This window comes from Pygocentrus nattereri, chromosome 10 (assembly GCF_015220715.1).
Source record: "Pygocentrus nattereri isolate fPygNat1 chromosome 10, fPygNat1.pri, whole genome shotgun sequence".
NCBI lineage: Eukaryota > Metazoa > Chordata > Actinopteri > Characiformes > Serrasalmidae > Pygocentrus > Pygocentrus nattereri.
Genome location: NC_051220.1, coordinates 14,081,573 through 14,102,723, shown reverse-complemented (window position 1 = coordinate 14,102,723; position 21,151 = coordinate 14,081,573). Strand labels below are relative to the sequence as shown.

The window sequence follows — 21,151 nt, the reverse complement described above, 5'->3', positions numbered from 1 at the left end:
TTACTGTAAATAATGGTGATTTTATTTGATATTCAAATATTGTGTAAACAGTTCATGTGTGTATTCAGTGTTTGTTTAATTCAGTAAATCAAGTTGTCATGAGTTTATATCCATAGTGCAAACTGCAAAAATAATCTCATTAGCCCTATTTGGATTGGAATAATTTATCTGATGTATATCTGTAAACAAAAGAAAAAATTTCTAGTGGTTTACAAATATGATCATTGGAAACTAAGAGTTGTTGTTGTTGTGTATACCTACAAAGTTATGCTTTATACTTAAGATGACATTATAATCGTCACTTTAATCAGCCTCAGTTTTCTAATTGACCCCTTTTTTTTCCCTCCTGATAATGCTCTCCCCCATACACCTAATGAAAAGTTCAGAGACACTTCCAAAGCATCCACTGTTTTGCAGTTTGGGAAGTGTAATATGGATACATATGCAAAAAAATGTAATATAGCAAGGGTTAAAAACTTGTTGTTTTCTTATCTGTCTGGAAAATCACAGAGATGTGTATCCGGAAGGAACTGAAATGATCAGACGACCACTTTGTTCAGTGAAAAACAGCCTGGAATTCTCAGGGAGCGGGGGCAAAAAGACCAAAATAACTGAACTGGAGGGAAATTAAACTATACCCCAGGACACAATGTAAATTAATCTGGTCTGAATTGGGGTTTTATCATTAAATTTAGAACATTTATGTTCTTGTGACTGATCACACTAAAGAAAAGACTTCACTTCATGATTTGCTCTGTGAGATTAGAACAGGCCTCATACAGTCCTGGCCAAATTTATCAGGATGTCGATTCCAATATCTTCTGAAAACAGCTCAAAGGAGCTAAAACGTTGGCCCCATCACATTTACTGATTTACAATTTAAAAAAATAATACATTTTCTTAAAGGTACAGAAGAGTACATCTTTGTTTAGAATGTCAAACAGAGGACTGGACATATTATTTATTCTGAGTAGGGATGCAAATGATTAATCGACTTTAGATTAATTGATGATCAAGAGGTTGCTCAAACAAAATGTGTTAATCGCGATTAATCGCTAGAGGGCGCAACTGTAGTAACTTGAACAGAGCGTAAGAACGAGAGGTGAACACATGTCGCGAGAGACCAGGGTTGAAAACAAAATGAAGCGTAAAGAAGTAAAGAAGGCGAAAAGAAGTGCGGTGTGTGACCATTTCAACATTGTTAATTTAGGCAAAGAAGTCAAATATTCTCTGTGTAATGCGGTATTGAAATACAACAGTTCCACTAGCTCACTCAGTTATCATTTGAACACTGTGCATGCAGCTGTCCTGCATGGCACCAGTGCACCTGGTCAACCTAAAATCACAGCTACACTGGGAAGGCGAGCGTGTGATGAGAGAAGGGCGGAGGGCATTACAGAGAGGATATGCAGCATGATCGAGACAGATTTGATGCCAATCAACACAGTTGATGGATCTCACTGCGTTCCTAGAGCCAGGCTACAATATCCCTTCGAGGCCATCAATAACCTCCCGCCTCAAAGCTCGCTGCGAAAAAAAGAAGAGTGAGCTAAAAACAAAGCTAGCTACTGCTACTGCTGTAGCCCTGACAACAGATTGTTGGACGGCTCTAACAACCGAAAGTTACATTACATTACAAGTTACAAAGTTACATTACCATGACGTGCCACTACACTGACGAGAACTGGCAGCTAAAATCTGCAGTGCTGATTACGACGAACATGTCGGATAGACACACCACTGACAATTTAGCTGACAAGCTCAATGATGTTGTGGAGACTTGGGGACTCGTTGCGGTCGCGTTACAGCGTGTGTTCACGACAACGCTAGAAACATTGTCCAAGTAAACAACCCCACACGAGTCAGCTGGAAATCAGCTGCATGTTTTGCACACACGCTAAATCTCGTAGTCAATGATGGCTTTGCTGCTGCTGGGGTAAGCAGAGCAATAGTGACAGCAGGAAGGTTGGTGAAACATTTCCACCACAGCACAATCGCAACCAAAGGCGCACACGCCTTACCCCTGACCACGTTAACAGGCTCATTTTCTTGAACAAAAATATATAGGTCCAGTTGTGATATGAGCTGTATAGCCATTTGCCACATTTCAGACAGGAAAGGGTAACATGATTTGATCATTACTTTATTTGATTGTTCTGGTTTGAGGCCCTGTAATGTTCTATGTTGTGTCCAGGGACCCTGTGAACGTTTCATTCTATTTTGCTGTAACCCTATACAAATTAAGGCAGAAAAACGTTGTGGATGTTTCAGTTGAGGATTGTTGAGGATTTCTTAATCAATAGCCTAGATGCAGTTTCTTCATAATCTATAGGCTCAATAATATTCTGTTTCGCTCTCTATTTAATTTCTTCTATTCTTTTTTTTTTTTTTTAAATATGTCTAATGTTTCAAATGCAAGAACTGAGCCAGTCCTTAATTTATTTCTTTTTTTAAATTAAAGAATGTATTTTGTTATACCATAAAAACATGTCTGCTTTCTTTTCCTAATGCATAATTACTTGATGAATATATAATATAATATAATACAATATAATTATCATAATATAATATATACTTTTTGAACTCAGTGTTTTAACTATTTAGCTGATATTTTTAAAGGCCCTATTGAAACACTGAAATTCAGGTGATAAACGCCGCTTATCAATTAATCGAAAGTCGATCGATAAGATCAATCAACTAATGATTAATGAATTAATCGATAATTTGCATCCCTAATTCTGAGCCTTTTTATTCTAAGCATTTTATTTTCTAAATAAAATAACAAAATGTTCCGAAAATTTTTAATGTTATGAAAATTGAAATCAAATTTTGATATTTTGCCAAGACTGTAGCCATGTTTCAAACTCTAAACGTTGACTTAGCCCCCTCATGCACAGAAGACGAAACTAAGCAAAAAATAAATATGTATTTTTTTAATGTATAAAATTAAATATGTCACACATTTCCAATACTCCAAACAGAGTAGAGCCAACTTACATGGACTGTTTCCTCCACAAAATTAAAGGGAATTAATGTTAATGTTGTAATGCTGTTTTCAGTTATAAGTTAATCAACCTCCTTGGTTCATTTTCTTTGCTGTGTTTTCTTTCTCTTACCCTATAATGGGGTGTTTGAAGCCCAGCTTGGCAGTGGCCTCGCGCATCTCTTTCTCCAGCCAGTCCTGTGGGCGGATTAGGTATTTGACTAATTGGGACACCCACCAGACGGAGGGGTCCCCATGCAGCCGCTGGAGACGCTCAGCCAGGTCCTCTGGGATGGCCAGCGGCAGGTAGGGGGGACGTGGGTGCAAGCTGTCCACAATGGGCAGCTCAATCACTTGCACATCCCGATCATTGGCTTCACCTACACAAACACCCACCCACCCACACACACACATACAGATACATTCAAAAAGAATCAGCGAGAAAGAGAAGTCTTTAAAAGTTCTACCATTTAATTTATTGCTCTCTTTAATAACATGAGCTCAATGCTGCTGTTGTATTTATTTCCACATGTATAGGACATGATCTAACAAAGAAAATTAAAAAAAAAAAAAAAAGTAACAAAAGTTATTTTGTTTGTACTAACAACAATTCTGAACACAAAATCAAATGAATAAGGAACATACTGTACTCTTCAGTTGTCCTTTACTGCTACTTTGATTAAACAAATCAGTAACAAGTGTTACTTCTCAAGTAGAACTGGGTGACATTGACCACTGTAGTCATGGTCCGTGTTATGGCCATATTAGGATCTTGGGGTCTAAGCTCAATTTCTCTACAGCCAGAATTGAACGGGGTTTTTGAAAAATTGCGTCTATCACACCCTGTGAATTAAAAATGTTTACAACCCATTGTGCCACCTGATCAAAATGTTCCACCATTGTACATTTTTATAGGTATGCCTGAAAATATAAAATCTGGGTAGGGTATTTCAATAGCATAAAACTCCTTAGCAAAAATACTACCAGTGTTAAAACTATGAGGCTTAATTTAGCTTCTTTTTTACCAGCTTCTTGTTTTAGTTTTCCTGTTCCACCTTAAATAGTTGCATTGCAGCAGCAAACAATAGCAAATGGGACCCAAACATAATGACGTGTTGGTTCTGTAAAACAGTAAAAATAATATATATTGTTATTAAGGTGTCAAGCAGAAATAGAGCAACCTACTCATATCATGAATTTCAACTCTCCATGAAGCTGCTACAACAGCTGTTTGAATTTTTCCATTCCACCTTAAATGCCGCAGCATTAACTGAGAAAATATTCTTAGAAAATATTACCAGCATTAAAATAATTAGGATATTCTAATTCTGATCTTCAGCTTAACAGGGGGTAAGCAGTGACATTAAGCTGAGTCTGTACTTAGTGTAGGTAAGTTTGTGGAGCTTTAAATCAAGTTATACAAGCTCTATCAAGATGGCGCTGAGCATGGCTGCCGTGTTGCGAGCTCCCACTTACTTTTGCAGTTTTTCGTTGTTTGTGTGTTTGTTTGTCACTCTTATTGCACTAAACGTTACTGGTTTCATCACCTACGACCGACAAACACTTCTGGAAATCAGATCGTCGCTCACTCACCGCAAACCGGACTTTGAGTTACACAATTGTGCCAGTTCCTAAGACAGCCAGCACTACCTGTCTGAATGACTGGAGACCTGTTGCCCTAACCTCCATCATAAGCAAATGCTTTGAGAGGCTGGTCAGGGATATCATCTGCTCCTCACTGCCTGCCACCCTGGACCCACTCCGGTTTGCGTACAGGCGGAACAGATCTACGGACGATGCGATCGCCCTGACCCTGCACACTGCCCTCTCCCACCTGGACAAAAAGGACACGTATGTGAGAATGCTGTTTGTGGACTACAGTTCAGCATTCAACACCATCGTTCCCTCAAGGCTCGACATCAAGCTCCGGGATCTGGCTCTGAACAGGACACTGTGCAGCTGGATCCTTAACTTCCTGACGGGTCGACGGCAGGTGGTAAGGATGGGCAATATCACATCCTCCTCTCTGACCCTCAACACTGGAGCCCCTCAGGGCTGTGTGCTCAGTCCGCTCCTGTACTCCCTGTACACCCACGACTGCACAGCCAGACACAGCTCCAATGTCATCATCAAGTTTGCTGACGACACAACGATTGTAGGCCTGATCTCCAACAACGATGAATCGGCCTACAGAGAGGAGGTTAACATCCTGGAAAACTGGTGCCAGGAGAATAACCTCTCTCTAAACGTCAGTAAGACTAAGGAGCTGATCATGGACTTCAGGAAGCAGGAGAGAGTACACTCCCCGATCTCCATCAATGGGACTGCGGTGGAGAGGGTTAGCAGCTTTAAGTTCCTTGGTGTTCACATCAGCGAGGATCTGACATGGACAGAACACACTACACGGGTGGTGAAGAAGGCCCAACAACGCCTCTACTTCCTCAGGCGGCTGAGGAGGTTTGGTCTGAACCCCAGCATCCTCAGGACTTTCTACACCTGCACTGTGGAAAGTATCCTGACTGGCAGCATCACCACCTGGTACGGGAGCTGTACCGCCCTCGAGAGGAAATCCCTGCAGAGGGTAGTACGCACAGCACAATACATCACCGGAGTTCAGCTCCCAAACCTTCTGGATTTATACATCAGCCGCTGCCTGAGGAAATCCAGAAGGATTATGAAGGACCCCTCCCACCCAAGTCACTGCCTGTTTTCACAACTGCCGAGTGGAAGGAGGCTTAGTAGCTTGAAGACCAGAACAAACCGGTTCCGAGACAGCTTCTTCCCCCAGGCGACCAGACTGTGGAACAGACAGTAGAACAGTGTTCTGCCCTACCCACCCCACTGCCACCCCATACGAACTCAATGCACTCTGCACTTTACCCTGCACTTCACTTACTTTACTTTACACTGCACATTCGGACTCAGTCTCTACCTACTCTAAGTCTCTACCTACCTAGTCTCTAGTTACTCTAAGTCACCTACTGGACTGTCTCCGTACTTACACACATACATAGATTATTGCACATGTACACAGCATTGCAGTATCTATATTTTATGACTTTTTACCTCACATTCAGTGTAATAAGATTATGTATATAATGTATGTCTGTGTATATTGTTTAAGTTAGTTTATTGTATATATATATATATATATAGAATTTTTTTTCTCTTCTTCTACTTATTATTATTATTATTATTATTATTATTACTATTTTCTCTCACCATTCTACTCCATGTTGTAAATACTGTCGCTGCATTCAGTGGGAACTTGCACCCAAGTTTTTCACTCACCTGTACTCCTGTACTCTTGTGATGTGACAATAAATCTGATTTGATTTGATTTATACCAGTCTAATGATGTCAAATTAGTGCATAGTTAGCATAAGGATGCGACAGAGGCAATTAAAAAAAAATTCATTCTTCTCACAGAGAAATTCCTTATATGTTCCTTATATGGGCATGACGCTGACTATAAAATGATGACACGACCACAGTGGTCTATGGAAAAAATGTAAAATCACAATACTCCAAGATGTTTTTTATGATACACAACAAGCCACAATATTTATTTCTGACATTTGACAAGTTGGAAAAGATAAGGAAGTGACAAAACTATGCACATGATAATTATTATTTAACATTTCACACACTGCTACACTGAATTAAATTTTACAGGACTACTTATACTCTCTTTGTAGACAGACATGCAGGTAGAAAGTGTTCTTTAAATGTTGATGATATGCCCAAAAAAGCTTATTGTGATATACTGTACTGTACTTTATCACAATTATGATAACAAATTTATTATATCCTGTTCTAAAAAGTTGAGAATGCTGAGTTTATGTTATTTAGTTAAACAGAAACCGCTTTATGTCCAGTTCTTTGGCATGGACTCTTAATCAAATCAGCAGAGTATTACAAGGGTTGAATGACTCTCATTTATGTACAGACATTCTCTCTTTCAAACATTGTTCATTTAAAAGGAAAATGAAGTAACGCACCAAGACTACTGTTTGACGGCTAAAACTAATCGCCCATTTTAGTATGAAAATAAATGAACAGTGGAAAAAGAACCCCTCTAAAGGGAATACAAAATGAAAATGCATGCACACACCATAGTGGGCAGAATTTAAATCGCATCACAGCATTAAATATTAGAAGCATGCTCCCCCACCACACATAAAGCAGTGTTTAAGAAATTCCGCAGGCATGTTCTTGTACCCTTGCAGTCAGCTTCTATGCATAGGCATGTGTTATTTCCAACTTTTCTATCTTCTTAGCACACATTAACTAACTCTCTCTCACTTTATTGGGGCACTAAAAGAATCTAAATTATATCTTGTCCTCACATCCTGATGAATAAATTGGAGGGGGACCTGAGGGAGGAAGTGTTATCATTTTTAATTCATGGTGTGTTTGTTAGTGGGCCTATTCTTTTCCAAGCATCTAATAGATTATTCAGTGAGATTAAGTTCCTTTGACCCTGTTTATGGCAGTTATAGCAGCTGCAATGAACCGATGTGGTGTGCTAGTGGGGATTTTAGTTTCTTTAGAGTATGTTATTGCTGCCAAACAACCATGGAGAATTGGCAGAAGACAAGAAAGTTCAGTTGCTCATCATTGTACACTGCAGTTGCAAGTTTTTTTTAACTTTTTGTAGTAATTTATTAGTCTTCCACTCATCGTCAAAAAATTGTTGTGTGACTGTATGTGTAGCTCAATAAATACTGCTCATATCAGTAAAAAATTACAATCATTAATTTTTTGGTAACTTTCATCTTCCTTAGAAATATCTTTGCAATCTGACACTTCCTTCTGGGTGCAACTATTGCTTGACGATGAGTATATTCCCATGCTGGGGCTGAAATGGCTCCCTACTTGCTACATAAGAATTTAAATACTAGCTCCTGCACCCTAACAGTACATAATATGTCCCGATAGCTATTTGGGATTTGGCCACGTGTGAACAATTCTATATTGGGTAAACATGACACTCTTAGAATAAATTTTAGAAATGTAATGACATTACATCGGTGCTTACATTAGATAGTTATATAATACATTATATTTACATTCAATTTGCATTCTAGACAGGTGTGAGTCTGCCCTCAACCTTTTTTCCATTTGTTTCAAAGTCAAATTTGAACAAAAACATGGAAAAAAACATAAAGGAACAATAACAACAACTTTATTGAATTTCAATTATAATAAAATATCTCCTCTTCTACTTAGAAAAAACAAATCAATTGAAAGTTTATAAATTGCACTTTCAAAAGCTATGAGTTGTAACCGTGGACAAGTTACAGTTTGACATGTATGCAACAGATCTTAACAGAGTGTGTGAAAAAGAAACAGATGTCTACCCACACCCTTCTTTACGTACATGTATACAATACTTTGAAACACAAGCGCTACATTTTTTTTTGCTCCTTTTGTTCACTAGCCCATATAAAGCCTGAGGTCCAGTCTGCAGTACAAAAGCAAAGGAAACTTTGTCCTCTGGGAGGAGAGGAGGGGACAAAGATAGAGAAAAGCAGACAGAGGGTAAGAGAAAGAGAGAGGACTCTGTTTTAAGGTCACTTTTTTCATGTTCAGAAGGCATTCTCTCCTTCCCCAAGGCATCCCTACTGAAACACATGGCAGGGAGAAAATACACGCAGCCTGCTTTCACTGCAGAAACCACTTCTTTTCACAGCATAGTTTGAAGATTTAGAATACAAATTTTTTACAGCAAAAGTGCTTGAAAGCTGTTAAAGATATTATATGTATCTATATCTGTTTGAGTTTCATCAGCGGTGCATTTTCAAGTGATCAGTTAAACCAGTGGTTACCAATTCCTGTTCTTGCGACCCCGTTTTTGTGTTTTACCTACTCTATATACGTACCTAATGCAGCACATGAGGAACTCATTAATTAATTAATAAGCTAAATCAGATGTGCTTGATGAAGGAAAGCACCAAAGTGTGGGGGTCTCCAGGGCTGGTACTAGCGACTATAGATCACTTGTTCTGAATCCTAGGCTGTCCTGCAGTACCTTCAGATCAGAAAAAGGCTTGTTGATAATACATTCAAAAGTCTGGGGAGACCTAATGCCTCAAAATGTTTTTACTACAAAAAATCTAGCCATTTTTCCTTACAAAAACTACAAAACTGCAGAAACAGTAAAAACGGACTACCTTAGGAATATTGCTGTAGCCCATACATTTTATCTGCAGGTTGGGATGTCAGCACTTATCTTTACTTAAGGCTTTTAAGTGCTGTTAAAGAAATATGTTGGTTTCCAGATGGTACAACTTGGCTCTCATTGAGAGACTGTAAGCTCAATCTCCAGCGAAAGGACTCGCTCTCTCTGGGTAACTACAATGGCCCTCCTTCTCCCTCACCACTCCAGTCCAATGACATTGCAGCAGTTTCAAATGCCGATAGGTATAGCATAGTGCTCCAATCTTGGGATCACTGTGTGATGGGTGGAGACCTAAGGTGAGATTTAGACATGACTAAATTATCAATCTAATCTAGTGTAGTGGTGCACTGTTCTAGTGTGCAGTGACACCTGCACACATATGACCTTTACAAAAGAGTCCCCACCACAAAATTCATTGTCAGATGTTTGCAAAGGAACATCTAAACAATTACACATTTTGAAAACAAGTCCTGTGGACTGATGACCTTAAAACAGAACCTATATTTTGTGGAGTGCAGAATTTCATGAAAAAAACATCTCTCCAATTGTTAAGCACAGAGGTGGATTCATCATGCTTAAGGCTTTTGTTGCAGCCAGTGGCATTGGGAACATTTCATTGGTAGAGGGAAGAATAGAGTCAAATAAATTTCAGCAAATTCTTGGAACCGACATTAAACCTTATGTCTGTAAAAAACCTTTTTGCAAAAAAGAATGGGTGACAATCACCCAAACAAGAATTTAAATAATCTCAGCTAGATAAAAAAAGCATTTACTCGCGGTGATACTTGCCAAAAGGGGTGTTACTAAGCACTGAAAGTACACGGTGCCCAAACTTTTGCATTGGGCCCTTTTCATTTTTTGTTATTTTGAAACTGTAAAAGATAGAAATCAGAAGGTAATCCTCCTTAAATTTTTAAAGAAATGTGTCATCTTCATTTTTACACCTTTTGGAAATCTTTTCATCTTTTACTCACTTAGCTATTCATAGGTACAGAAATTTTGACCAGGGGTGCCCAAACTTTAGCATGCCACTGTACCCAAAAGGGGATTCCAAGTGATGTGACCTTCAATCCATTTGCCTTTGTGTAAAGAGATTGCAAAATCAGTTACTGGCAATGCCACAGCCATCAATGGCTAGGAGTCAAAGAGAGAGGAAGGAATCAAGGGCAGGGTCTGAAAACAAGGGGGCAGGACAGGGAAGAACTCAATGAAAACAAAAGCACAGGTCATGAAGCACGAGGAACACAAGACAAAAAAAGCCCAGGGAACAGGGCAGGCAAAACAGAGGACAAAACAAAAGACAAGGTAGGACTAGAAGCAGACACAGACGCAGAACCCGGAACAACAGGTACTGAAGGCACAGGCACAGAAACAGGAACAGAAACAGGAACAGGAGAGACAGCACACACCCCAGAAACAGACGGAACAAAAACAGACCGAGGTCGAAACAAAGGCAGAGAGGGATGATGAGGAGGAACAACAGAGAACAACATCGAACGAAGGACGACTGGAGGCACAACAGGACGAGGAACACAACAACATAAGACAGACCAAGCAAAAGACAAGGGAACAGGAACCAACACAGGCACAGGGACCGACACACAAACAGATACCGGGACAGAAACAGAGGGCTAGACAGGAACAGAAACCACAACCAAAATAGGCACAGGCACAGACACAACAACAGGAAACAAAACCAGGAACAGAGGAGGGCAAAAAGAAAAGAGCAGAGAAAACAGAAGACATAGCAACAAACACGGGCGGAACAGGAGGCCCACGGGGAGCAGCAGACACAGACGGAACTTTAGTAACACTGGCTCACTGCGAAATACTGCCAGTTAATCTGCATACAAAGCCTTGTTTCTTCTTGACTGTTGATGTTTTGGATTATGTAGACCCATTTCTGAACTCTTGGACTCTGCTTTTTGATCTCCCCTTGGTACTATTGCTGTTTTAAGGACTGTTTCTGGTTCTGATTCTGTTTTTTGTGTGTTTTGAGTAAACGGGTATCATGGATTCCAATCCGTCTGGAGCGTCGTAGTTACAGAATACTTTGCCTACCCAGAATCCAGAAGACCCGTTTCATTTCCATGCTGCTGCTCTGGCTCAAGGTCAACTATTGGGCTCTCACACACAACAGTTATTGCACCTCACTTATACCCTTGACAAATTGCTCCAAGTGGTTCACAACCTTCAGGTTCCAGCCCCTCTGGCTGCTCAAGCACCCCTGCCTGTTCAAGTCTGCCTGCAGCTTCCAGTACAGCTTTCCTCATCTCCCTCTGACACTTCACTTCCATCTGTCAAGCTAGCCCTTCCTGATAAATATGACAGGTCCCCTGGTTTGTGTGAGGGATTTTTAATGCAATAATTTATTTTTCTTGTGCCCCTGCAGCCTTTCCCACAGACTCATCCAAGAAAGCTTTTGTCATGTCCCTGCTCACTGGTAAAGCTCTCTCCTGGGCTACGGCTATGTGACAACCTCAAGTACCTGATTCCTCCACATGTGCAAACTTTGAACATGTGTTCCAGGATGTTTTTGATAACCATGTAAGTAGTAAAGATCCTGGAGAGCTTTTAGTATCACTCAAACAAGACAAGGGAACAAGACAGCAGATGCAAGACAGCACGCCTTGCACTACTGTATGCTCGCTGCTAATGCCGGAAGGGATGATAAATCTTTAAAAGCTTTGCTGTAGCCTTAATGATGCCCTACAAACAGAATTGGCATGCCAAGACAGTGACAACAGCCTTTCAGATTTTATCCAATTGTCCATCACTTTGGACAATCTCATTTGTTCCAGATGCCATCCTGCCACTAGTTCCTCAACTATCCTTTCTGCCGTTCAGTCTACCCCTTAGCCCATGGCGGTTGGTATTGTGCAGCTCACCCCCGAAGAGTGGCTAAGACACATGCACAAGGGTCTTTGCTTTTACTGTGGCCAGCAAGGACACTTTAAAGGATAACTGCCCCAAACCCCACTGAAAGTCACCAGCTCACTGTACCCATAACACTAATCTGGGGTTCTCAACGTCTTTCTCTCTCAGCTCTGACTGATTCTGGAGCTGCTGTAAACTTTATAGACCAAGACATCGCAATCAGACTTCACATTCCCCTACACAAAATAATGTCACCTCTGACCGTTCAAGGGCTGGATGGGAAACCCCTTGGTTCGGGTGAGATCCTAGCTGCCACTCCTCTTTTAAACGTTGTTACAGTACTCTTGCAGAAAGCATGTCACTATTAGCCATTCCATCTCCTGAAAATCTCATTATTCTTGGGCTCCCCTTGCTGTCTACTCCAACCCCACAATATCCTGGTCCAACGGAGAATTTGAGAAATGGAGTCCATTCTGCTTTTCCCACTGTATGACTTTAGCATGTTTAACAACTTCTGTTGAAAGTCCCGATACTGAAATTAAAGTGCCACTTCTCATTGAATACACAGCATTCTTCTCAGTTTTCAGTAAAATCAAGAGTGCAGCACCTCCCCCTCAGATACACTGTGCCATTGACCTCCTTCCTGGTACCATGCACCCTAAGAGTCGTATTTACCCCTTGTCTGTTCCAGAGACTCAAGCCATGGAAGAATATATAGAGGAAGCTCTGAAATTATGCTACATATGCCCTCCTACCTCTACCGCCCCAGTGGGTTTCTTCTTTGTTGAAAAAAGCCTGGATTGAGACCATGTATAGACTATCAAGGGCTCCATACAGTGAAATACCATTATAGTCCCCGTCTGCCATTGAACAGCTCAGAAAAGCCACCGTATTCACCAAATTGGACCTCCGTAGCGCTTACAATTTGATACATATCAAGCCAGGTGATGAATGGAAAACATTATTTAGTACTACAACTGGCCATTATGAGCATCAGGTGGCCCCATAAGGGCTGGCAAATGCCCCGGCTATGTTCCAATCTTTCATAAATTATGTATTCAGAGACATGCTCAACAAGTGGGTAATAGGCTTTATTGACAACATTCTTGTTTACTCCCCCTCGCTCACTGAACACATAAATCATGTCAAGATGGTGCTCCAGAGTAACAGTCTGTATGTAAAACTGGAAAAGTGTGTTACATAAGCCTGTGGTATAATTTTTGGGTTATGTCATCAGTGTGCAAAGAGTCAGGATGGATGAATCGAAACTGAAATAAGTGACTCAGAGGCCACGACCATAATCTGTTAAAGAACTGCAACACTTCTTGGGTTTCACAAACTTTTATAGACAATTCATGAAAGGCTTTAGCATGATTGCCGCTCCTCTCACCTCTTTAATGCAAGGCAATGTGAAGAAATTGAACGGGTCACCCAGAGCCGAATCAGCATGTGACTCACTCAAGCAAAGCTTCACAACTGGTCTAATTTTCTGCCACCCTGAAGTGCCGGCAGAAGTAGATGCTTCCAAGACAGGGATTGGAGTTGTTCTCTCCCAAAGGCATGGTAACCCCGCTAAACACCACCCCTGTGCATTCTATTCCAGAAAACTTAATCCTGCTGAGTGAAATTATGACATAGGTAATCATGAATTGTTGGCTGTTAAAGCAGCTTTGGAGGAATGGAGGCACTGGCTTGAGGGCGCTGCTCAGCCTTTTACCATTCTAAACGATCATGGAAACATGGAGTACATTAAATCAGCTGAATGCCTGAATCCATGCCAGGCCCGGTGGGCATTGTTTTTCACATTCTTCAATTTCACTTTAACATACAGACCTGGATCTAAGAATGGCAAGACAGACGCTCTCTTCCACCAACATGACTTTGAAGAAAAGCCCAGCTGTGCAGACCTCATAATACCCCCTTCATGTATTGTTGCTCCAATCTCTTGGGATTGTGTGGAAGAAATGAGGAGAGCTCAAAACACTAACCCAGCACCTCCAACGTGACTGGCTGACACAGTTTATGTTCCCGTTACCCTTCGCAATTATGTGATGAGCTCAGGTCATCCCTCTCTAACCACTGATGTAAAAAACTTTGTCAAGTCATGTTCTGTCTGTTGTAGGAGTAAAACAACCCGTCAATGCCCTGTTTTGCGCCTTATGTCTCATTTTCTTCCACATCTTCCTTGGTCACACATAACTGTGGATTTCTTGATAGATCTACCCACTCTAACGGCAACACAGACATGTTAGTGGTCATAGACCGAGTTTCCAAAGCCTGCAGATTGATTCCCCTCAAAAAGCTAGTGTCTGCTTTGGAGAAAGCCGAGAGGCTCTTCCATGAAGTACTTTTCATATTTACGGGCTGCCTGAGGATATTGTTTCTGATAGGAGGGCTCAGTTTACTTCATGTGTATGAAAGGAACTTATTAAAGTTGGAGGTTATTAAATATTAACATCAGTATCACATCCGGATACCTCGCTTAGGCCAAGACTGAACCAAGAAATAGGTCATCATTTACACCCTTACTGCAGTGACAACCAACACAAATGGAGCGGTTTTCTTCCCTGGGCAGAATATGCTCAGAATTCCCGGTTACATTCCTCTACAGGTTTGTTACCTTTTACCCATCAATTAGTGCTGGGCTATCAATCGCCATTATTTCCCTAGTCATGTGAACTGCCTAAAGTGCCGGCAGTAGATGACAGGATGAAGAGGAGCGAGGGGGTTTGGAACTCGGTTTGGGCTCCAAAGGGCAATCCACCAGCAGAAAGCAGATTGCAGACACACCCACTTTCAATCCAGGTCAAAAGGTATGGCTCTCTACATGGGATTGCAAAACTACCTCGCAAGATGTAGAATTATGTAGAATTAACCCTCTGTATCCACAAATGCTAATTAAAACTCAAACGCAAATAAGAATCTATATTTAAACAGGACCCAGTAACGCTGCCACCTTGTCTGTGCCTGAGCTCATTGAAAATGGGCTGAGGGAAAGTGGTAAAGTTTCCTGCAGTCCAAAAAATCAACATTTGAAATTCTATTTGAAAATCATGGACGTTGTGCCCTCCTGGGGCTAAAGACCCCTCAGCTTGTTATTGGTGCACAGTTTAAAAGCTAGTGCACATGGCATGGGCGCTATTAATGCTGAATTTTATATATATATGTTTTGGCAACATATTCTGCTATCCAGACGACATCTTTTTCAGGGAAGGCCTAGCTTATTTCAGCAAGATGATTTCAAACCACATTCTGCATGTAGTACAACAGCATGGCCCTGTATTAAAGGAATCCAGGTACTAAACTGGCCTGTCTGCAGTCCAGACCTGTCATCCACTGAATACATGTGGCATATTATAAAATGAAAAATATGCAAATAAGCATATAATATACATAAAGCAAAAATAGGAAAACCTTTCACTTTCAAAACTATACCAGTTGGTCTCCTCATTTCGGGGTCTCCTATGTCGTATTTTACATTTCATAAAGTGCCAAATGTTATCAGTGTTGACAGGTCTGGACTGGTTTAGTAACTGGACTCTTTTAATACGGAGCACCATTGTTGTAATACATACAGAATGTGGTTTGACATTGTCTTGTTGGAATAAGTAAGCCCTATCCTGATAGTGACATCCCTTGATGGCAGCATATGTTGCCAAAATGATATGTTATCTTTGTTGTACATTGCTTTAAAAGTATGGCTTTACATTATTTGCATATCATTGCATTCTGTTTTTATTTACATTCTGCACAGCATTCCAGGTTTTTTGGAAATAGGGCTGTATTATTTTCAGTTAAATATAGGGCTTTATTTGCATGTCACTGAATTTTGTTTTGCTCCAGACAACATAGCTCCTAGGATTTTTCAAGGACACAAACCTCTCCACCACAATAAGCTGGTGATCCATGGAGAGGCCTACCAGGAGCTCCTGGTACGGTCTCCCATGGCAAACTGGTCCTAGGTGACAGGCCAGACAAAGTGTGATCCATAATCACCCCTAGGAAAACCAGAAAGCAGGACTTGTGTACCCTGCCCAGATCAGGGTTACCGGGGCCCTACCCTGGAGCCAGACCTGGGGGAGGGGCTCGCCAGCGAGCGTCTGGTGGCCGGGCATTCACTCATGGTGCCCGGCCAGGCCCAGCCCGAAGGAGCTACATGAGTCCCCAGTGAGGCAGCAGTAGGGGTTTGGTGCATTGTGGATCGGGCAGTGTCCGAAGGCGTGGGCCTTGGCGTTCTCATCCTCGGTTGCTGAAACTAGCTTTTGGAACTTGGAACGTTACCTCACTGGCTGGGAAGGAGCCTGAGTTGGTGCGCGAGGTTGAGAGATACCAGCTAGACATAGTCAGGCTCACCTCAACACACAGCTTGGGCTCTGGGTCCAATCTCATTGAGAGGGGCTGGACTTTATTCTTTTCTGGTGTTGCCCATGGTGAGAGGCGGCGGGCAGGTGTGGGCTTTCTCATAGCCCCTCGACTCGGCGCCTGTATGTTGGCGTTTTCCCCGGTGGACGAGAGGGTAGCTTCCCTACGCCTTCGGGTTGGGGACTGACTGTTGTCTGTGCTTATGCACCGAACAGCAGTTCAGAGTACCCAGCCTTCCTAGAGTCCTTGGAAAGGGTGCTTGAAAGTGCTCCTCCTGGAGACTCGATTGTCCTACTGGGGGACTTCAACGCTCATGTGGGCAACGACAGTAAGACCTGGAGGGGTGTGATTGGGAGGAATGGCCTCTCTGATCTGAACCCGAGTGGTGTTCAGTTTTGGACTCCTGTGCAAACCACAGTTTGTCCATAACGAACACCATGTTTGAACACAAGGATGTCCATAAGTGCACATGGCACCAGGACACCCTAGGCCGCAGTTCAATTATTGACTTTGTAGTCGTGTCATCGGACTTGTGGCCATGTGTTTTGGACACTCGGGAGGAGCTGAGTTGTCAACTGATCTCCACCTGGTGGTGAGTTGGATCAGGTGGTGGGGGAAGATGCAAAGATGCAAACCCAAAGGGATAGTGAAGGTTTGCTGGGAAAGTCTGGCAGAAGAACCTGTCAGATTGATCTTCAACTCACACCTCCGTCAGAACGTCAGACCAGATATCGGGGGAGGTGAGGGACATTGATCCCTCATGTTCCGCTCCTCGATTGTTGAAGCGGCTGACTGTAGGTGTGGTTGCAAGGTAGTTGGTGCCTGTCGGGGCGGTAATCCTCGAACCCGGTGGTGGACACCCAAGGTGAGAGATGCCGTCAAGCTGAAGAAGGAGTCCTACCAGGCATGGTTGGCCTATAGGACACCAGAGGCAGCTGGCAGGTATCGACAGGCCAAGCGATCTGCGGCTTCAGTCGTTGCCAACGCAAAAACCCGGGTGTGGGAAGAGTTTGTGAGGCCTTGGAAAGTGACTTAAAGTCGGCTCTTCTTGATCTTCAGGATGTTTTTTTGTTGTCACTGTCGCCATTGGCTTGCTCATGGGGGCTTGGACCCAGATTTTCTGTAAATCTGCTTTGTGACATTGCACAAAAAGCACTTTATACAATATGCTCTATTCACAAACAAAAGCATTGTATAATTTTAGATTTCTCACTCCGCTCTTCCGACAGAACTCCTTTGCATGTTTTAATGAGCTATGAATAAGGGATATCAAATTCACCATCTTTAATATAACACTGGTAATGAAATTATGATAAAGAGATAACTTCTAAGGGCTAACCATCAGTAAACAGATTAACAGCCTAGTCTCCCAGTGAGGGATAGATGGCTCAGCCTGCAAACGCCTTCAGTCAGCTCCTAATGACATATCAGAGAGTCCTCCACAGTAGGAATTGCTGCAAATAGTCTCAAGATGCATTGTTTAAGTGTGACACAATGTCTGCAATTTAAATGATAACCTTGTTTACCCTGCAAAGAAAAGAAACAGCATTTCTCTTTTGAAAGTTGTGAGACTTCATGTATTCGCCTATGCTAACTTTAAGTTGTATGTTTGCTTACTTTGAGTGATATGAGAATACATTTAAATAAAGGGTGAAAAATTTCCTCATAAATATCTGTCTGGTTTCATTCAAATACTGTACCATTTTGCTTTATGTCATAAAGGGATAAACCCTAACTCTAACCCTAGGAAAATCATATTTAAGTGTATCATGTATTTGTTAAAAGGGCTACAAAAACTAAGTATTTTTGTAGCTGGTTACTAATAAATTAACTAATTAATCAGCTCAAATGTGGCTATAACAATAAAATGTTTGGCAATGACAAACTGAAGAGTTTTAAGAGCTTAATGACCACCACAGAAGGAAAAAATATGTGGCACTTTTTTTATGTCTGCTCACAATGTTGAGCTACAGCAAGCAATAAGCAAAGATAAAAAGTTCTGCTCACAATGTTGAGCTACAGCAAGCAGTAAGCAAAGATAAAAAAGTGCTAAATCATTAAATATGTATACTAATGTTATCAGACTTCAAACTGTAGCATCATTTAACCAGTTTCAGTGTGCTAGCTCACAAGACAAGCTATGTATTAACAGGTTTCCAGGACGAGCCGACAGCATTTTTCAAAACCAGGTTTAAAAATACCTTGTTTTTTAAGCTTTTATATGTATGGGGACAAGCTGCCAAATGTTGGTAGATGGTTATGATAATAGCCAATAATTTTTAAGTAGCTTGCTAAATACTTCTAATTAACAGAAACAGAGATTACAATATTCCATCTTTGAAATGTAACATGATGAGCTTCAGTAATTTTTGTAAGGGTAACGTTAGCTCATTCTGACAAAATATTTACAATGGGATCAATGCATAGTTTGGATTGACAGAGCACTGGTAAAGAGGGAAAGCTACCGTTTATAGACAGTTCTGCTTCAGAATGTTTTGTTTTCTGGTGGTTGAAAGTAGCACTTTGCTTCAATGGAAAAATAAGTAAGACTTGTATGTGTTGTATATAACTACTTTATCCTTTATTTTAAGAAAATGCTCTCAGACTACACTTCTCTTTTAACATTGTCATATCTCTTCTTTTTCTTTCACTATCTGCTCATATAGGTATGACAATAAGTAAATTCCTACCCTTATCATGTTGTATCTAGTTGCGAACTTGAATGTCGCTCTCGAAATGTAAAAAACAGGTTGTTCTAACTGTAAAAAAAAAAAAAAAAAAAAAAAAAAAAAAAAAAAAAAAAAAAAGGTGTCATAACTGTAAAATTCATCAATAGCAAAGCTAAATTTTTATGTATGACTAAAGAGAGCTTTTCGTGTATTTGGTAACCAGATATGCCAGAGTGGTACTGACCAGACCAGTGTCCTGTGGAGGCTCCTGTGCGGTCAGTGCAGGTATCACTGACAGGCTTGAAAACAGTTTCCCATCCACCAGTGGCATAGCGCCAGTTCTGCGATTCCAGAATGAGTGTGCGCTGTGTGCCATAGGCAATCATGAAGCAGTAGACCACATGATGCAGCTGGCAACCATAACCACAGCCCTTATTGATGTTACACACCAGCTTCCGTGCCTTACTGCAGTCCGCTGGGTTCTGGACAGGGATAGACAAAAAGAAAAAGAGAATCAAAGAGATAAGCCTTTAAAAATTCAAGATAAAAAATATCTCATTTATTTTCTGAAACATGAGAAATTATTTTTGGACTGCCATTCTTTTATTGAACACATTATTGTTCAAATTTACAAACCCTACAGACAAACTGGCATGTTTGGTGTGATTTTTAAACATAATCAATCTTTTTTATTTGTAACGTATTCATGAGGGAGGACATGTAAGCATAAAAAAACAGACAGACTAACAATGGTAAGAGAAGGAAAAAGACTACATATTTTTAATATTACATAAGAAAATAATAATAATGACAAATAAAAGAACCAAACGTTAACAACACTAATAGTCTGTAATGTGGTCAGGTTAAGTCAAATGGCTTTAATTGTCATTCCATCTGTGTACCAGCACACAGCAGAGTGAAATTACATTTCTCCGGGTCCATGGTGCAACATGGAACAAAACAATACAGTACAGACAAAGTGCAAACATGCAGATGCAAGTGTGCAAACACTAAACTAGAAACAATACAACAAATACAATTTTTAAAAAAGCAGGACGTAGACACATTAAACAGACAGGACAGATCAGCGCAGACACAGCACTCATTTCTGAACATGAGGTAGTGAGGATAAGGTGTAGGGATATTTAACATGCTATGATATGTGAGTATTTACAATGAGATAACATACGTGAGCACAGCAGTTAATGAGGTAGAAAAATACAGTATGTTCCAGATTGTGCAAGTAAGTTCAAGTGAGAGCATCAAAAGATGTGTGTGTGTGTGAGTGTAAAGTATGTATAAACCACACAAGGGGGTTTTAAGTTTCAGTCCTTGAGAGTTAAAAAATCTGATTGCTTGCAGTAAGAAAGCTGTTGCAGAGCCTGACAGTGATAGCACAGATGCTCCAATACCTTCTGCCAGATGTCAGCAGTGAAAAAAGTTTGTGTGAGGGATGGATGGGTCATTCACAATGCTCTGTGGATGCAGAATGTGGTATAAATGTCCATGATGGATGGGACAGAGACCTCGATGGTCTTTTCAGCTGTCCTCACTCTTCACTGTACGTTGTTGCGGTGAGAGGCACTGCAATTCCCAAACCAGGCGATGATGCAGCTGCTCCAGATGCTTCCCACAGCGCCCCTGTAGAACACGGTGAGGACTGGAGGGGGAAGATTAGCTTCCTTCAGTCTTTGCAGGAAATAGACTGAATAGACTATGGAGTTGCTGTTGAGGGACCAGGTGAGGTTCTCTATTGTGTGAACACCGAGGAACTCAGTGCTCCTTTCCACAGCAGAGCCATTGATGTTCAGCAGGGGGTGGTCACCTCGCACTCTTTGGCAGTCAACAACCATCTTAGTTTTGACCACATTCAATGACAGGTTGTTGGTTCTGCACCAGTCTGTTAGCCGCTGCACCTCCTCTCTGTACGCTGACTCATCATTCTTGCTGATATGCTGACCCACCACAGTCACGTCATCAGCAAACCTAATGATGTGGTTTGAGCTGTACTTTGCAGCACAGTAATTCGTCAGCAGAGTGAACAGTAGCGGACTAAGCACACAGCTCTGGGGGACA

The 21,151-nt window shown here is 41.3% G+C and overlaps 1 protein-coding gene across 2 annotated transcripts in view; it reads right to left on the bottom strand.

Moving 5' to 3' along the window:
- The window catches only part of fut8a (fucosyltransferase 8a (alpha (1,6) fucosyltransferase)), a 140,260-nt gene that overhangs the window by 6,150 nt on the left and 112,959 nt on the right, over nucleotides 1-21,151 (bottom strand). For both annotated transcript variants that reach the window (XM_017708791.2, XM_017708790.2), the window contains 2 exons: nucleotides 19,320-19,557; nucleotides 3,117-3,363 (listed from right to left, as the gene is read on the bottom strand). In XM_017708791.2, coding sequence (XP_017564280.1) covers nucleotides 3,117-3,363; nucleotides 19,320-19,557 — 485 coding nt within the window. The remainder of the gene's footprint in view (nucleotides 1-3,116; nucleotides 3,364-19,319; nucleotides 19,558-21,151) is intronic.